A 14,079-nucleotide genomic window follows, 5' to 3' on the forward strand; every position below is an offset into this window, starting at 1 on the left:
GATTCAATGTAACAAATGTGACCAAGGAGGCTACATTGGCGAAACCAGCCAAAAACTTCAAGGCAGAATGAATATGCACAGACACCCTATACAGCACCACGAAGAAGGAAGATACTGCTCAGCAGTGGGATATCATTTCTCACAACCAGATCATTCCATAAATGATTTAAAAATCAAAATCCTCAATGGAATGTTTAAACGCACCCAAGAACGGAAAACATTTGAACTCAGAATGATAAGACTCTTTGACACCAAAATAAGAGGACTTAATGCGGATATGGAGTTTCTCACACACTATCACAATTGTTTGTAATTATCCTGCCTGCCTCTCTGCCAATGTTCTTATCCACAACCCCCCCCCTCCAATAGCATCTTCTTCCCCCTCCCCCAATAGCATCTTCTTCCCCCTCCATGCTGTTCCTTGTCACCGTTGTATTACCCTACCAATGTCTTCAAACACCACTTTCTCACCCTACCTTATCTACTGTACATCTCAGGGTTTTTTTTATGCTTTCCTAACCCCTGTTTTAGCCATTGATTCCTTTGTTAATCAGTATTGCCGACCTGAGTAAGAGAGGAGAACTCTCGAAAGCTTGTCCTATGACATAAATTGTTAGTCCAAATAAAAAAGTTATCACTTAATACTGAAGTACATACATACATATAATATATATATACTCATAATGTGCATATCAGGGGGGACTCCATTTTGATTGCAATATAACCATTTCTCTATAACCATTATGTACTAACATTTTAGATTTCAGGAACTAACTAAATGCCTAATGTCATACGTAATTGTCTTCTCAAGTCAGATGTGAGAAAGTGACCTCTCACCCACTTAATGCCAAATTGAACTCTGTTTGTTCAGACTTATTTAGGCCTGTAGAAACAGGAACTGTCCCCAGCCATGTTGAACATGAGTTACACAAGAATGTATATATATGTATATGTATGTATGTTATGTATATATATATGTATGTATGTACTTCAGTATTATGGAAATATTACTGTGTGCTCATTTGCATGTCTTAGACAGGTCAACAACCCTGCCTTTCACCATTATCACATTAGCACACAGTGCTTCCACTGCAGCAAGGGATTCTGGGAAATGACATGCAAATGAGCACACAGTGCCACCTGTGAGGAGTCTGGGATCGCGGCGCCCGCGCCCTGGTCCCTCCTCACCTTCGTTAACCCCCGCTGCCAAAGTGCGTGCCCCTAGCTGGCGCCACTTACCTCCTGCTGCTCTGGGGGTTCGCCGCCGTCCCCGACGGTCTCTCGTTCCTACTAGCTCTTCCCTCTCCCATGCGGCTGCCATGTGTTCTGGCCGTGCGTGTGAACAGCGCGCGCCTAGTGAAGATAATTTATTCACTGCTCTAGCAGTGAAACCACGCCCCCAACAGACTAATAGGATCTCCTGCAAGAATAAGAGTCCTCACCCGCCTGCCAATCAAGTGGACCTATCCAGGATAGCGCCACGCACTCCTCCAGGTCTGCCTCCACCTCTGATTGGTCAGCCGCACTTTATAATGCCTGTCCTCCCTCTCACTCGTTGCTCGACATAGTTTCCACTAGGATTACTACTCTGGCATTCTCTCTCTTATTCTCTCAGGTTACGACTTGGCTTGGCGGACGTCTATCTCTGGCTCTCGACCCCTGCTTGGACAACGACCTTCCGGAATTCTCCAATCCCTGACCTTGGCTAAAACGGCAACGACGACGGCACTTCTTCACCGGTACCGGCAAGTATTGCTAGCTAACATCACCTGACCTGGCAACGCCTAATTCACCACACTCCGGATACGCTCCTTTTGCTGCGGGTGCGTGCCCATATACGTTCCTCACCTCAGTAGAAGGGACGGGTCTGGTCTGCGGGCAGCACCGGCGTAACATTATGTCGAGCCCACAAGACGCAGACCAGACTGATGTGGACTCTATGATGACGGACATGTACCAACAAATCCAGGCCTTAACGGATCAAGTGGTTCACCTCTCCCAACAGGTACAGGACCTTTCTCTACAGGCACCACCTGCGGCTGCACCACCGGCGCAGTCCGATTCAACATCCACTTTATCCTCAGCTCCGAAGATTCCGGTTCCGAAGCCCTACGCAGGGGACCCCCACGCTTGCCGTGGCGTCCTCAAACAATGTGAGATCCAGTTCGAGATGGCTCCGCAGCTGTATTCTACTGGTCGGAAAAAGGTAGCTTATGTATACAGTCTGCTCACAGGTAATGCACTGGCATGGGCCTCCCCGATCTGGGAACTGCGTCCTGATATTACTCGAGATTACGCAGCCTTCAGACGAGACTTTCGACAGGTCTTCGATACCCCTGCACGACAAGAGACTGCTTCTGATTCCCTGCTGCAGCTTACACACGGACGTCGGCCTGTGGCCCAATACGCCTTGGAATTCAGGACCATAGCAGCTGAGACTCATTGGGGTCAGGAGGCCTTAGTCTCCGTCTTCTGGAATGGCCTATCGGACTCCCTGAAGGATGAACTTGCTTCACAACCCAGGCCAGGACTGCTGGAGGACCTCATCACCCTGGCTATTCGTATGGACCAGCGTCTTCAGGTACGTCGCGCTCAGCATCAGCAACCCCGGGCTACGCCTTTCCGTACTTCCTTCTCCAGGTTCTCTACTACCTCGAGACCCGTCTTCTCCCCACTGCCTGCGCTGGGAGCCCCAGAGCCGATGCAAGTCGGAGTCCAGCAACCTCGGGCACCCTTACGACAATTTCGCTCAAACGGAGAGTCGTGCCATCATTGCGGATCTTCTCAGCAGCGTACCCTTGACAATCCACCATCTCTGGGAAATGACCAAACCCAGTGAGTACGAAGGGGCGCTTCCTGGGTGCTAAATCTCCTTGCCCCCTCCCCAGAAGGTAACTCCCTAAAAGATTGACCATTCCCGTTTCCCTTTCCGGTCCTACCTTCTGCACTTCCACAGCAGCATTTATCGATTCCGGCTCAGGAGGGAACTTCATGGACCAGACCTTTTCTGAACAAAATCAAATCCCACTTTCCAAGAAGAACTCCCCCGTTGCCTTGGTCGGGATTGATAATCGGCCACTCACTCCGGCATATATCTCCTTGGAAACCGGACCTATCACCCTTTCTTCTCACTCTCACAAAGGGACTCTGGGCTTTGACGTGATTCATGCCCCGGGTACACCGATCACGCTTGGTCTGCCCTGGTTGCAGAAGCACAATCCGCTCATCGATTGGGTATCCCCTAATCCCATTGACTGGAGGTCAAGGTCAGAAGAATCTTCTTTGTCTACGGAACGTCCGTCCTATCTACTAGCTAACACATCCAATCCTCAGAGGGAGTTACCTTCCCCTAACGCAGAATTTTTGGACGTTTTTAGCAAGACGCAATCCGAGCTCCTACCCCCTCATCGTTCCTACGACTGTCCGATTGACCTGGTACCTGGATACACCTTGCCAAAGGCCAAATCTTATCCTCTCTCGTTGCCCGAGACGGAAGCCATGGATGAGTATTTTCGTGAGAACCTTAAGCGGGGCTTTATACGTCATTCCAACTCTCCCGCGGGGGCCGGATTCTTCTTCGTCAAGAAGAAAGATGGTACTCTCAGACCATGTATTGATTACCGGGGTCTGAACCATATTACGGTGAAAACTCGTTATCCACTCCCACTCATCTCCGAACTCTTCGACAGACTTCAGGGGCCAACCTCTTTACCAAACTTGACCTCCGTGGGGCATACAACCTCATCCGTATCCGAGAGGGCGATGAATGGAAAACTGCCTTCAACACCCGCAGTGGGCACTACGAATACCTAGTGATGCCCTTCGGTTTGTGCAATGCACCAGTAGTTTTTCAGGACTTTATCAATGACATCTTTCGGGATGTCCTCAATCGCTTTGTGATTGTCTACCTGGATTACATCCTTATTTTTTCCCAAAACTTACAGGACCATATCATCCACACGAAGTTTGTGCTTTCACGCCTCCGAGAGAACCGGTTGTTTGCAAAAATGGAGAAATGCCTTTTTCACCAGTCTACCACTTCCTTTCTTGGGTACATTATCTCCAACAGAGGCTTAGCCATGGACCCAGAGAAACTGAAAGCCGTCGTGGATTGGCCACAACCCAATTCCCTCAAATCTATTCAGCGATTTTTAGGTTTTTCCAACTATTACCGGAAGTTTATTCGTAACTTTTCTACCATCATCGCTCCTATCACGGCACTGACCCAAAAAGGTGCAGATCCTTCATCTTGGTCACCTGAGGCAGCCACGGCTTTCAAAACACTGAAACAAGCCTTTGTCTCTGCTCCCATCCTTCGACATCCGAACACTAATTTCCCATTCACCCTAGAGGTTGATGCTTCTGACTGTGGGGCTGGTGCGGTTCTGTCTCAGAAATTTTCTCCCCAGGACAAACTTCACCCTTGCGGGTTTTTTTCTAAAAAGTTTTCTCCAGCGGAAAGAAATTATGACGTGGGCAATAGGGAACTTTTGGCCATCAAACTGGCTCTTCAAGAATGGAGGCATCTTCTGGAGGGGTCAAAAGAGCCATTCACTATTCTCACGGACCATAAAAACCTGTTGTACATTGAGAATGCCCGTCGTTTAGGTCCTCGCCAAGCCCGCTGGTCGTTATTTTTCTCCAGATTTAATTTTGTTCTCTCATATATTCCCGGCACAAAGAACGTCATGGTGGATGCCCTCTCCAGGCAATACTCTTCTGAAGAGAGATCGGAAAAGACCACCGAGTCCATTCTTCCTAAACAAAGGATCATAGCGGCTGCGGCGTTCAAGAATCTTGAGAAGATCATCAAATCACAAAAACATCTCCCGACCGGTCTTGAGGTTCCGAAAGACACTTTGTATGTAGAGCCCAAATTCGTTCCTGAGATACTGGACTGGGGACATGCCGTCCGTTCGGCAGGGCATCCAGGATTCAAGAAAACGTTGGATCTCATCCGTCGCACGTTCTGGTGGCCCAATATGGCCAAAACCATTCTTGAATTTACACGGTCCTGGCCGGTATGTGCACGTAACAAGATTCCTCGTCAGAAACCTCAGGGTCTCTCTTACCCTTACCTATTCCAGAGTGTCCCTGGTCCCACATATCGATGGATTTTATTGTGGAGTTGCCTAGGTCGAATGGCATGAACACCATTCTTGTAGTAGTGGATCGGTTTTCCAAGATGGCACATTTTATCCCTCTAAAAGGATTACCCTCCTCACCCGCCCTAGCTAATATTTTCTCCAAAGAGATTTTCCGTATCCATGGGATTCCCACATCCATCGTATCTGATCGGGGCTCCCAATTTGTCTCCAAATTCTGGAAGAATTTCACCAAGAGACTGGGCATCTCATCTTCCTTTTCTTCTGGATATCACCCTCAATCAAACGGACAGACCGAGAGGGTTAATCAATCCCTCGAGAAATACTTAAGGTGCTTTGTCTCTAACTCTCAGGATGACTGGGCAGAATTACTTATCTGGGCTGAGTATGCCTTTAATTCCTCCAGGAATGAGTCTACCCGTGAGACTCCCTTCTTTATCAACTACGGATTCCATCCGGCTCGCCTACCCATTTCAAAAAACTCCTCTGGAGTACCAGCCGTGGACGAGCATATCGCCCTCCTACAGGACTCTTGGTCCAAAATTCAATCTGCACTACAAAAAGCCTCCTTGACTTCTAAAACCCAGGCTGATCGTCACCGCCGTCCGGCACCCAACTACAAACCCGGGGACAAGGTTTGGCTTTCCTCCAAGAACATCCATCTCAAGACTCCTTCCCCTAAATTGGCACCTAGGTTTCTGGGTCCCTTTCCCATCATGGAGCAGGTAAATCCGGTTTCCTTCCGACTCCAACTACCTCAAAGCATGAGAATCCCGAATGTCTTTCACACCTCACTTCTCAAGCCCTTCATCTCCAGTCGCCTCTTTCCGGACCACACTTCTAAACCAGACCCTGTGATGGTACAGGGTAACGAAGAGTACGAGATCCAGGCTTTACTAGATTCCCATCTTTCGAGAGGTAAAGTCAACTTCTTGGTCCATTGGAAGGGTTTTGGACCCGAAGAGAGGTCGTGGGTACCCCTTAAAGACATTCATGCCCCCGGACTCCTCAATAGCTTCTGAAAGAAGTTTTCATCAAAACCATGGAATAATCATCCTGAGGCCGATCCTGAGGGGGGGGTACTGTGAGGAGTCTGGGATCGCGGCACCCACGCCCTGGTCCCTCCTCACCTTTGTTAAATCCCGCTGCCGAAGTGCGTGCCCCTCGCTGGCGCCACTTACCTCCTGCTACTCTGGGGGTTCCCCGCCGTCCCCAACGGTCTCTCGTTCCTACTAGCTCTTTCCTCTCCCATGCGGCTGCCATGTGTTCCGGCCGCGCGCGTGAACAGCGAGCACCGAGTGAAGATAATTTATTCACTGCTCTAGCAGTGAAACCACGCCCCCAACAGACTAATAGGATCTCCTGCAAGAATAAGAGTCCTCACCTGCCTGCCAATCAAGTGGACCTATCCAGGAAAGCGCCACGCACTCCTCCAGGTCTGCCTCCACCTCTGATTGGTCAGCCGCACTTTATAATGCCTGTCCTCCCTCTCACTTGTTGCTCGACATAGTTTCCACTAGGATTACTACTCTGGCATTCTCTCTCTTATTCTCTCAGGTTACGACTTGGCTTGGTGGACGTCTATCTCTGGCTCTCGACCCCTGCTTGGACAACGACCTTCCGGAATTCTCCAATCCCTGACCTTGGCTAAAACGGCAACGACGATGGCACTTCTTCACCGGTACCGGCAAGTATTGCTAGCTAACATCACCTGGCCTGGCAACGCCTAATTCTCCACACTCCGGACACGCTCCTTTTGCTGTGGGTGCGTGCCCATATACGTTCCTCACCTCAGTAGAAGGGACGGGTCTGGTCTGCGGGCAGCACCGGCGTAACACCACCATATAACATGGTCCCCTATAAGCTTATGCTTGCTGCATTTCACAGCTTTTGAGCACAGCCTGGATTAAGATGCATAGCCAGTAAACCCACCCACAGACAGCCGTTTTGACCTTAATGGGTCTCATCAGTGTGAGGTTGGTTATACTGGCTTTGCAAAATGAAGCATGGGATAGGTTTCACCATACTTAGTTAAGTTATGGTGGGTAAAAAAAGTGACAAAAACCCTCCACAGTAAAGCATGCAGCAAATGGAAATATTACTGTATGCTCATTTGCATGTCTTAGACAGGTCTGCAACACCACCTTTCACCATTATCACCCAGCACACAGTGCTTCCACTGCAGCAAGGGATTGTACACACATACACAAAAAGAGAGAGAAACGAAGTGTTAAAATTTAAGTGACCTAATGTTACATTAACCTACTGTAACTTTACTAATAACAATGTACCTTCAGAGGACATTAATGTAACATTACGCTTTCTCCTGTAAAGAGCATTGCATGAACTATAACGTTTGTTACCGATAATGACATGTAAATGAGACATTACACTCATTTTGCATTGCAGATCCACTAATGTCCATTAGGGTTAATGCGAGGACTTAATGTTAGGTCATATCTAAACTTGGCGTTACATCCAGACCCTGAAAAATTGCTGTAGGTGTAAAACTGGGTAGCTGTAATGCAACAGTTAATCACGAGTTTACTAACATAGCAGTATTTCCCTCTCCACTTGAGTTAAACACGTATTTCTGGATCATAGTATCCTCAAGAAATACTTCACATTACGCTACAATAACATGATGTGCTGCCTATGCTAATGTGATGTAGAACTGCCGCTTTTTTTTTGCATACAATAGCTTTGAGGTTACACGTTAACCTCAGGGAACATAATGTCCATTCTTGTGTTGGGTAATGTTACATTATGAGCCCTGATTTAATGGAGCTTTGCGTATCTAGCCCTAAGAGGTAGCCTCATATTTTCTGAGCCTAATGTATGGACTATATTGTTAATAGGTGCAGTCCCAAGTAGCCAGACAAAAAAACAATAGTTATTAAATAATTTAAATGTTCTCTATGCGCCTATGAGTGTTGATCAACCAAATGGTTTATTTAACTGTATTCCACCCTATTAGAGAGCCAATAAAGATAAATAGAGGGGAGCAGGGGATCCCCGATTGTACAAGCCCTTGCTGAATACACAGGGACATCAGAATAAAAGGGAGTAGCCTGAGGCCCGGGCCACGGCGCCTTCACCCGCGCGGAGGTGTGCGGAGGCTGTGAGGTCACACGCGTGAAGCGGGTGCTTTCCCTGTCCATGGTGGACGGGCTGTGGGGGCGTTCCTAGGGGCATCACGGAGCTAGTTCGCCCTCATTAGACGAACCGCTCACGTGGTCTGCGTGTTGCGCCAAGAAATCAGTTTCAACTGATTTCTTGCGGAACGAGCACCCCCTCCTGCCTCCGCCCGCGTGGTCTATGGGCGCGATCAATGCCTTAAGGCAATCTGATCGCGCCCGTCCGCGTGGTCTCCCACACCATGGACTCAGCCTGAGGGACTCAAACCTCTCCCAAGTCTCAGATCACCATGTTTACAAACTAACAATACAAAATATTTTTTTAAATACATATAAAAATGTTGGTAATAATTTTTTTTTTTTTTAATCAATTGCCCAGATATAGCCCTATTAAAGATGTCCCTACACTTTGACTCTATGAGAAGAGATTGCCCCTTTAAAGTCTGTTTCCGTATTTATAACTAAATTGTCACAGAATTCCTTGCTCTCCTGCCCCACTCCACAGATCTCTCAGAAGATACATAACTCCAGAGTGCAAGAGAGAGACAGAAACCCCAGCAGACCCATAACTCTGCATCTTCTCAGCTCTCTCATGTCACATAAAAGAGAACATGATCACTAATGATGAATTAAAAGCGCAGTTTGCAGAGTAATGAGAAAGCAGGAGAGCTTAGGCCATTTCCTAAGCTTTCATCCTATGCTCATGATAGTCCCCTTACTATGTATCAATGACTTTTGGAACTAAGAAAGTACCATTTTTTGGAGCACTATTACTGTATGTCAAAGGTAAGATACAGTTTCTTATATCTGGTACAGATTGTTAGAAGCCCCAAATGTATGACACCTTAAACTTGCCCAATTTTATACACAGTAGCACAATATGATACATCTCATTATCAATTAGATTGTAAGCTCTCCGGGCAGAGATTTCCTTTCCTATTGTCTGATCTTATCTGTTGCACTACAATACTGTATGGACTCTCTTCTAAAGCGCTAAATGCAGCTGTAGGCGCAGTATAAATAAAAAATATTCCATGCATAAGTTGTGCATCATGTAACGCCTCCCTAATTCATGTTTTTGACATTTCCCAAATGGCAAGCTTTGGCATATATGGAAAAATTCCAAAGCAAAGTGCTTTATACATTCAAACATAGAGGTGCAACAGGACAATTATGCCATTTGTGTCAATTTTGCTCCAAGAACACCAGGTGCTATAGAGCAATGTTGACAATATCCAAGATTAACACTACCCCCTGAAATGTAATCAACCACATTAATCAACAATGGTTTTAAACTGCCTCTCAGTGTGCAAATGAACTGTCCAGCGTTGGATGGTCTGTCGTTGCAGAAGACTGCTTGGTAAAGATAGGCCATTGTCATTTATATCCAGGGTTGCCACCTCACCGAGTTTGACCCGGAGACTACGGGTTTGGGATACATATCCCCAGGCTACGAGTTTTGATGTAAAATCTTCGGGCGAAGGGTGGCAGACGAGTTGGACCATCGGTTGGAGTGAACTTGAAACAAGGCGGCAGAGGAGGACGGTCGAGGAAGAGCGTGCCTCAGGGGTCCGACCCAGAAGTCTTCACTGACTTCTAGAGTGGCATTTCCCCCTGCATTCTTCCGTGAAAATGGCTTTCTACCGTTAAATGGCGTCACATTGCCATGACAACAGGACGGCACAAGGTGTCACGGCACCATGTAGCGTCACGTTGCCATGACAATGGGACGCCATGTGGCGCCATGCTGCCATGACAACGTGACGTCTCATAGCGCCCTTATGTCATCATTGTCATGGCAACACACGGCCATATTGACGGGAGCATGCAGGGGGATATGCTGCAAAAAAAAGAACTCCTGACGAAGATGGAAGCAAGCGAAACGCGTAGAGTTGAACTGCAGCAGTCTATGAGTGTATCCAGCACCACCCTGACCCGTTGGTTCCAATTCTGCGATCAATCGCAACCGGAAGTGACGTGACGGGCTAACCGGAAGTGACGCAACGCAATCTCGGTAGCAGGGTTGGCGGTGAACACAAGAGCTGCGCATCATTATTTTTATGTGTCTATGCACATAGTGCAGAATGTAAGTGCAATACCTATTGCCTTTAAATATATATATACATTGAACATGAAATGTTCCACTAAGTGTGTCATCTTTTTCATTGAGGGCCTATCCTGCTGAAACCTGATACTTCATATTGAGCAAGCCTTCCATGCAACACGTTCATATCCACTGCTGTTACTCTACTGAGAAATTGTGAGTCCCCAACTGTGATTCATTGAGCTGTTTTTTCGGTAGAACATAATACACTATACAGTATATTTTTTCATTTTTTTCCCCACATATGGTGACATCTGCGCTCCCCACAAGCTTCTTTCTACAATCAACAACAGGGGGATATGCTGCCAGATGATGCCGCCAAAGAAGGTAAGACAGTTAAATATATAAATAAAAAACTTTGTAAAAAAAAAAAAAAACAAGTCAGAAGGTGGCAACCGTGTTTACTTCAGTCTTTTAACTGTCTCTAAAAATATTTGCCTGTACAACTCATTAGATTAGTGGGGTTTTCTTTATCATTTTACTTATCTTGCACCAATGAGAATTACTGAAAAACATCAGATTTCCCCAAAGTAAAATAAACGTTCACAGAGAGCATCCGGTAGGTAGAACTAAAATATAAAGCAGCAAAATGCCCTTTTTATTAGATGATATGCGTTCCCTCTCCACCCCATTTATGATGTAAATAAGCTCAATAACTGATTGTTACCTTTGAATTAATCTTCTCTTTGGTATAAACCCCATATGAAGCTGTGAAGAAGTCATTCAAGAACACGAGGATGTATCCTTCCAAATTAAAAGAAAGATCAAAACTGAAAGAAAAAAAAGCATTAGAATGATGCTGACCAAGTTCCAGTAATAAATATTCTCAAACAATAATTTCAATAATCTATTGATTTGCATTAAATTGTACAAGAATTACTACCATGAACATTTAATGTTAAGGATAATTAATGGTTACGCAAGTTATTGTGTTTGGAAAATTCTGTCCCCTTGCATCATTTCAGTAAAATGCACATTATTGCTTTTGCAGAAAGTCTGAGATCATTTCCTAGTCTGTTTTTCGTAAATATGTGAATTGTGGGATTGTTGAACGAATTGCACATTTCTTAAAAGAAAAATGGTATGATGAACATTGAATGAATTTTATGGTGCCACAGTTAATGAAACCGCACACTGGGATCTTTCGTTAATCCAGAGGATTAAACACAAAACAATGCCTTGAGGGAATTTTTCTAGGAATGAAAATGGCAAACCACAGATATTTCTTACACAAATTCAGCAGTTGCACAACTGCGTGGTTTTTTTTTTCTACAGTTCTTCATTTGAATCCACAGTAAATCAATAAATAGGCAAATCTGTTGTAAAAAAAAATCTGCAAGGGAGATGTAGAAATGTTAAATAAATCCGTTGAAATTCCATGCAAGTGGAAGTAGTTTTTGCCCAGCACGAGTGCGTATGAAAGAAACTGCGACAAGCTACAATTCTACTGCCCAGAACATGACCAGATGTTCCACTTCAAGCAACAAAACGGCCATTCAACTATTTGTTTGAACCATTGCATTTGCTGACACTGGAAATGGGTAGCAGTGCGCTTCTTTTTCATATTTGAGACAGAGCAAGGATAGGAACAGATAGTTCCATTGTAATAAGGCATAATGTGCATACAAGGAATGTAAGTAGATCTTATTTATATAGCGCCGTCCTTGTACATAGCGCTGTACAGCAGTAATACACATGGCATGATATTATAACACATAATGGGAATAAGTGCACCTAATAGGAAAATGGCACAGGCTCTGCTCACGTACAGTATATATTGGGGATTATTCCTTGAACTGTGCGCCTATCGGGGGAACTATTGCACAGAAAAGTCCCATTGACTTCAATGAGTACGTTTAATAAAATAACCCCCATTGAGAACAGGTTTCTCTTGGAGAAATGCGGTAAAGGGCAAAAAAAATGGATGTAAAGCAAGGGCGTCTTTTACAGAAAATCATATGAAAAGTCATACCTGGCGGCTATAAAGGCCCCAACTATGATTGTAGTTACACTGAGCACAATAGACAATGAAAATGATTTCCTGTATAAAAAAAAAATAAAAAAACCGTGATTACACAGACAGCAGTTTAATAACATGTATCTCAAAGTGTAAAAAGTCAATTTGGAAACAATTTTTTTTTTTAAGTGTATATAGTATGAGACAAAAATAAAATGTAAGAGGAGTGTGTAAAGGGGCCTAGCATAGTTTTCTTCCTGGTCTCTGTATATATCGATTTGAAAGAGGTCAAAATGTTGTTATGAAACCAAAAAGGCAATAATAACTGCAGAACGTGCCGAAAACCTACTGTAGTTAACAGTCCCCATAAATAATAAATGTGTCGTTTTAACACTGCGTGTTTGAAGAGGGGGGCATTTCCTCAGATAAACAGCCTGAGGAAAGGGGGAAGAATACCTTTCTGTAATGCCGCAGGAAATGTTAGGATTCTCTCAAATTGTTGTTCTCTAAACCAAAGAACATGACAAATCTTACTTCCTGATCTAGCATATAAGGGGTTAAGAAATGTCTGTTTACTAAATGCTGTACAGGGCTGTTGTCCCCACTTGATCTGATCGATGGCACAATCCCTCTTAGCTACATGCAGTACGTTTAGTCCTATAAAAATGCAACCCAATGCTGCCTGAGTGTGCAGTAACCATTGCGTGAAAGTGTTAAGATATTTTTAATAATCAAGACCCTAAAGCATTACAACGTACATTACAGTTTTTTTCTATGTAAAGTATAAATTAGAAGCGCTATGCCATACTTAGAAAGAAATTATTCTGCACCAATCAGTCCTGCGGCCTAAAGTACTTTTTAGAAAATCATAACTATGCATACATTTTCTAATCCAAAATGTAAAACTTAAATAACTGACTGACATCAAACTAAACCTTTAATATAATTGGCGGGACGATGCAGAAGCTGGAGATAAACATGGCATATAACCATGGTGTCCCAATGAAATATTCATCTTATCTTGCGTTCAGAAATGCTGAGATATCTACATTTGTGTGGGTGGGGCGGGACCACAAAAATCAGCACTTGCCGCACCCGTCTCTGGCAATCTAGTTAAAGAAAGGTCCCTCAGTCATTTCGTAAAGATATTTCAAGTCACATAGGGAGTGTAGGAAAGGTGGTGGCTGTGTATATCAAATAATGGTTTGTCAGAGGGCAAGTTTAATGCAGGAGGACAGCGTGCTTGTCACTTATGTTGTTGTCCACCAAGTATGAATGGTAGGATTGCTTGTACCACACTCTCCGTTCAGCTAATTGCATTATGGCATTATCCTGTACCAATTACCCTTTATATCAAGGCCCTGACATAATATACACACACACACACACATCTATCTTAGAAGGTAGGTGTATACTATTTTACGTTTACAAAAATAACCGAGACACATTAAATACCGGGGGTGGGGGGGAATGGTCAAGAGAACCAGATGATTTGAACAAAAAGGGTTAAAATACCTGAGGATAATCATTTCGAGAACAAGAGTAAATGGAATCGAAAATTTACGAAGGACTGTAAACATTGGCAAGCTGCAAAGACAAAATAAAAATAACATCAGTGCGGTATATTCACACGTATCAATTACAGGAATGTAGCAATGATTATGGGTTTTTGTTTTGTTTTTCAGAACAAGATACTTCCCATGTTCATATCTTAGATACCTTGTACCTGAATTCTATAAATTATAAAAGCTGTACTAAAATGGTTCTTTAATATAA

At 44.5% G+C, this 14,079-nt stretch overlaps 1 protein-coding gene across 7 annotated transcripts in view; it reads right to left on the minus strand.

Annotated features, from left to right (window-relative positions):
* Positions 1–14,079, minus strand: part of SLC35D2 (solute carrier family 35 member D2) — a 121,873-nt gene that overhangs the window by 81,881 nt on the left and 25,913 nt on the right. For 4 of the 7 annotated variants that reach the window (XR_012801573.1, XM_075599213.1, XM_075599178.1 and 1 more), the window contains 3 exons: positions 13,819–13,890; positions 12,319–12,387; positions 11,014–11,116 (listed from right to left, as the gene is read on the minus strand). Coding sequence is in view for 6 of the 7 variants with exons in the window: in XM_075599213.1 (XP_075455328.1) it covers positions 11,014–11,116; positions 12,319–12,387; positions 13,819–13,890 (244 nt within the window). In the remaining variant the exon portion in view is untranslated. The remainder of the gene's footprint in view (positions 1–11,013; positions 11,117–12,318; positions 12,388–13,818; positions 13,891–14,079) is intronic. The other 3 variants (XM_075599190.1, XM_075599185.1, XM_075599198.1) reach the window with 3 other exon arrangements.

Source organism: Ascaphus truei, chromosome 1 (genome assembly GCF_040206685.1).
Source record: "Ascaphus truei isolate aAscTru1 chromosome 1, aAscTru1.hap1, whole genome shotgun sequence".
NCBI lineage: Eukaryota > Metazoa > Chordata > Amphibia > Anura > Ascaphidae > Ascaphus > Ascaphus truei.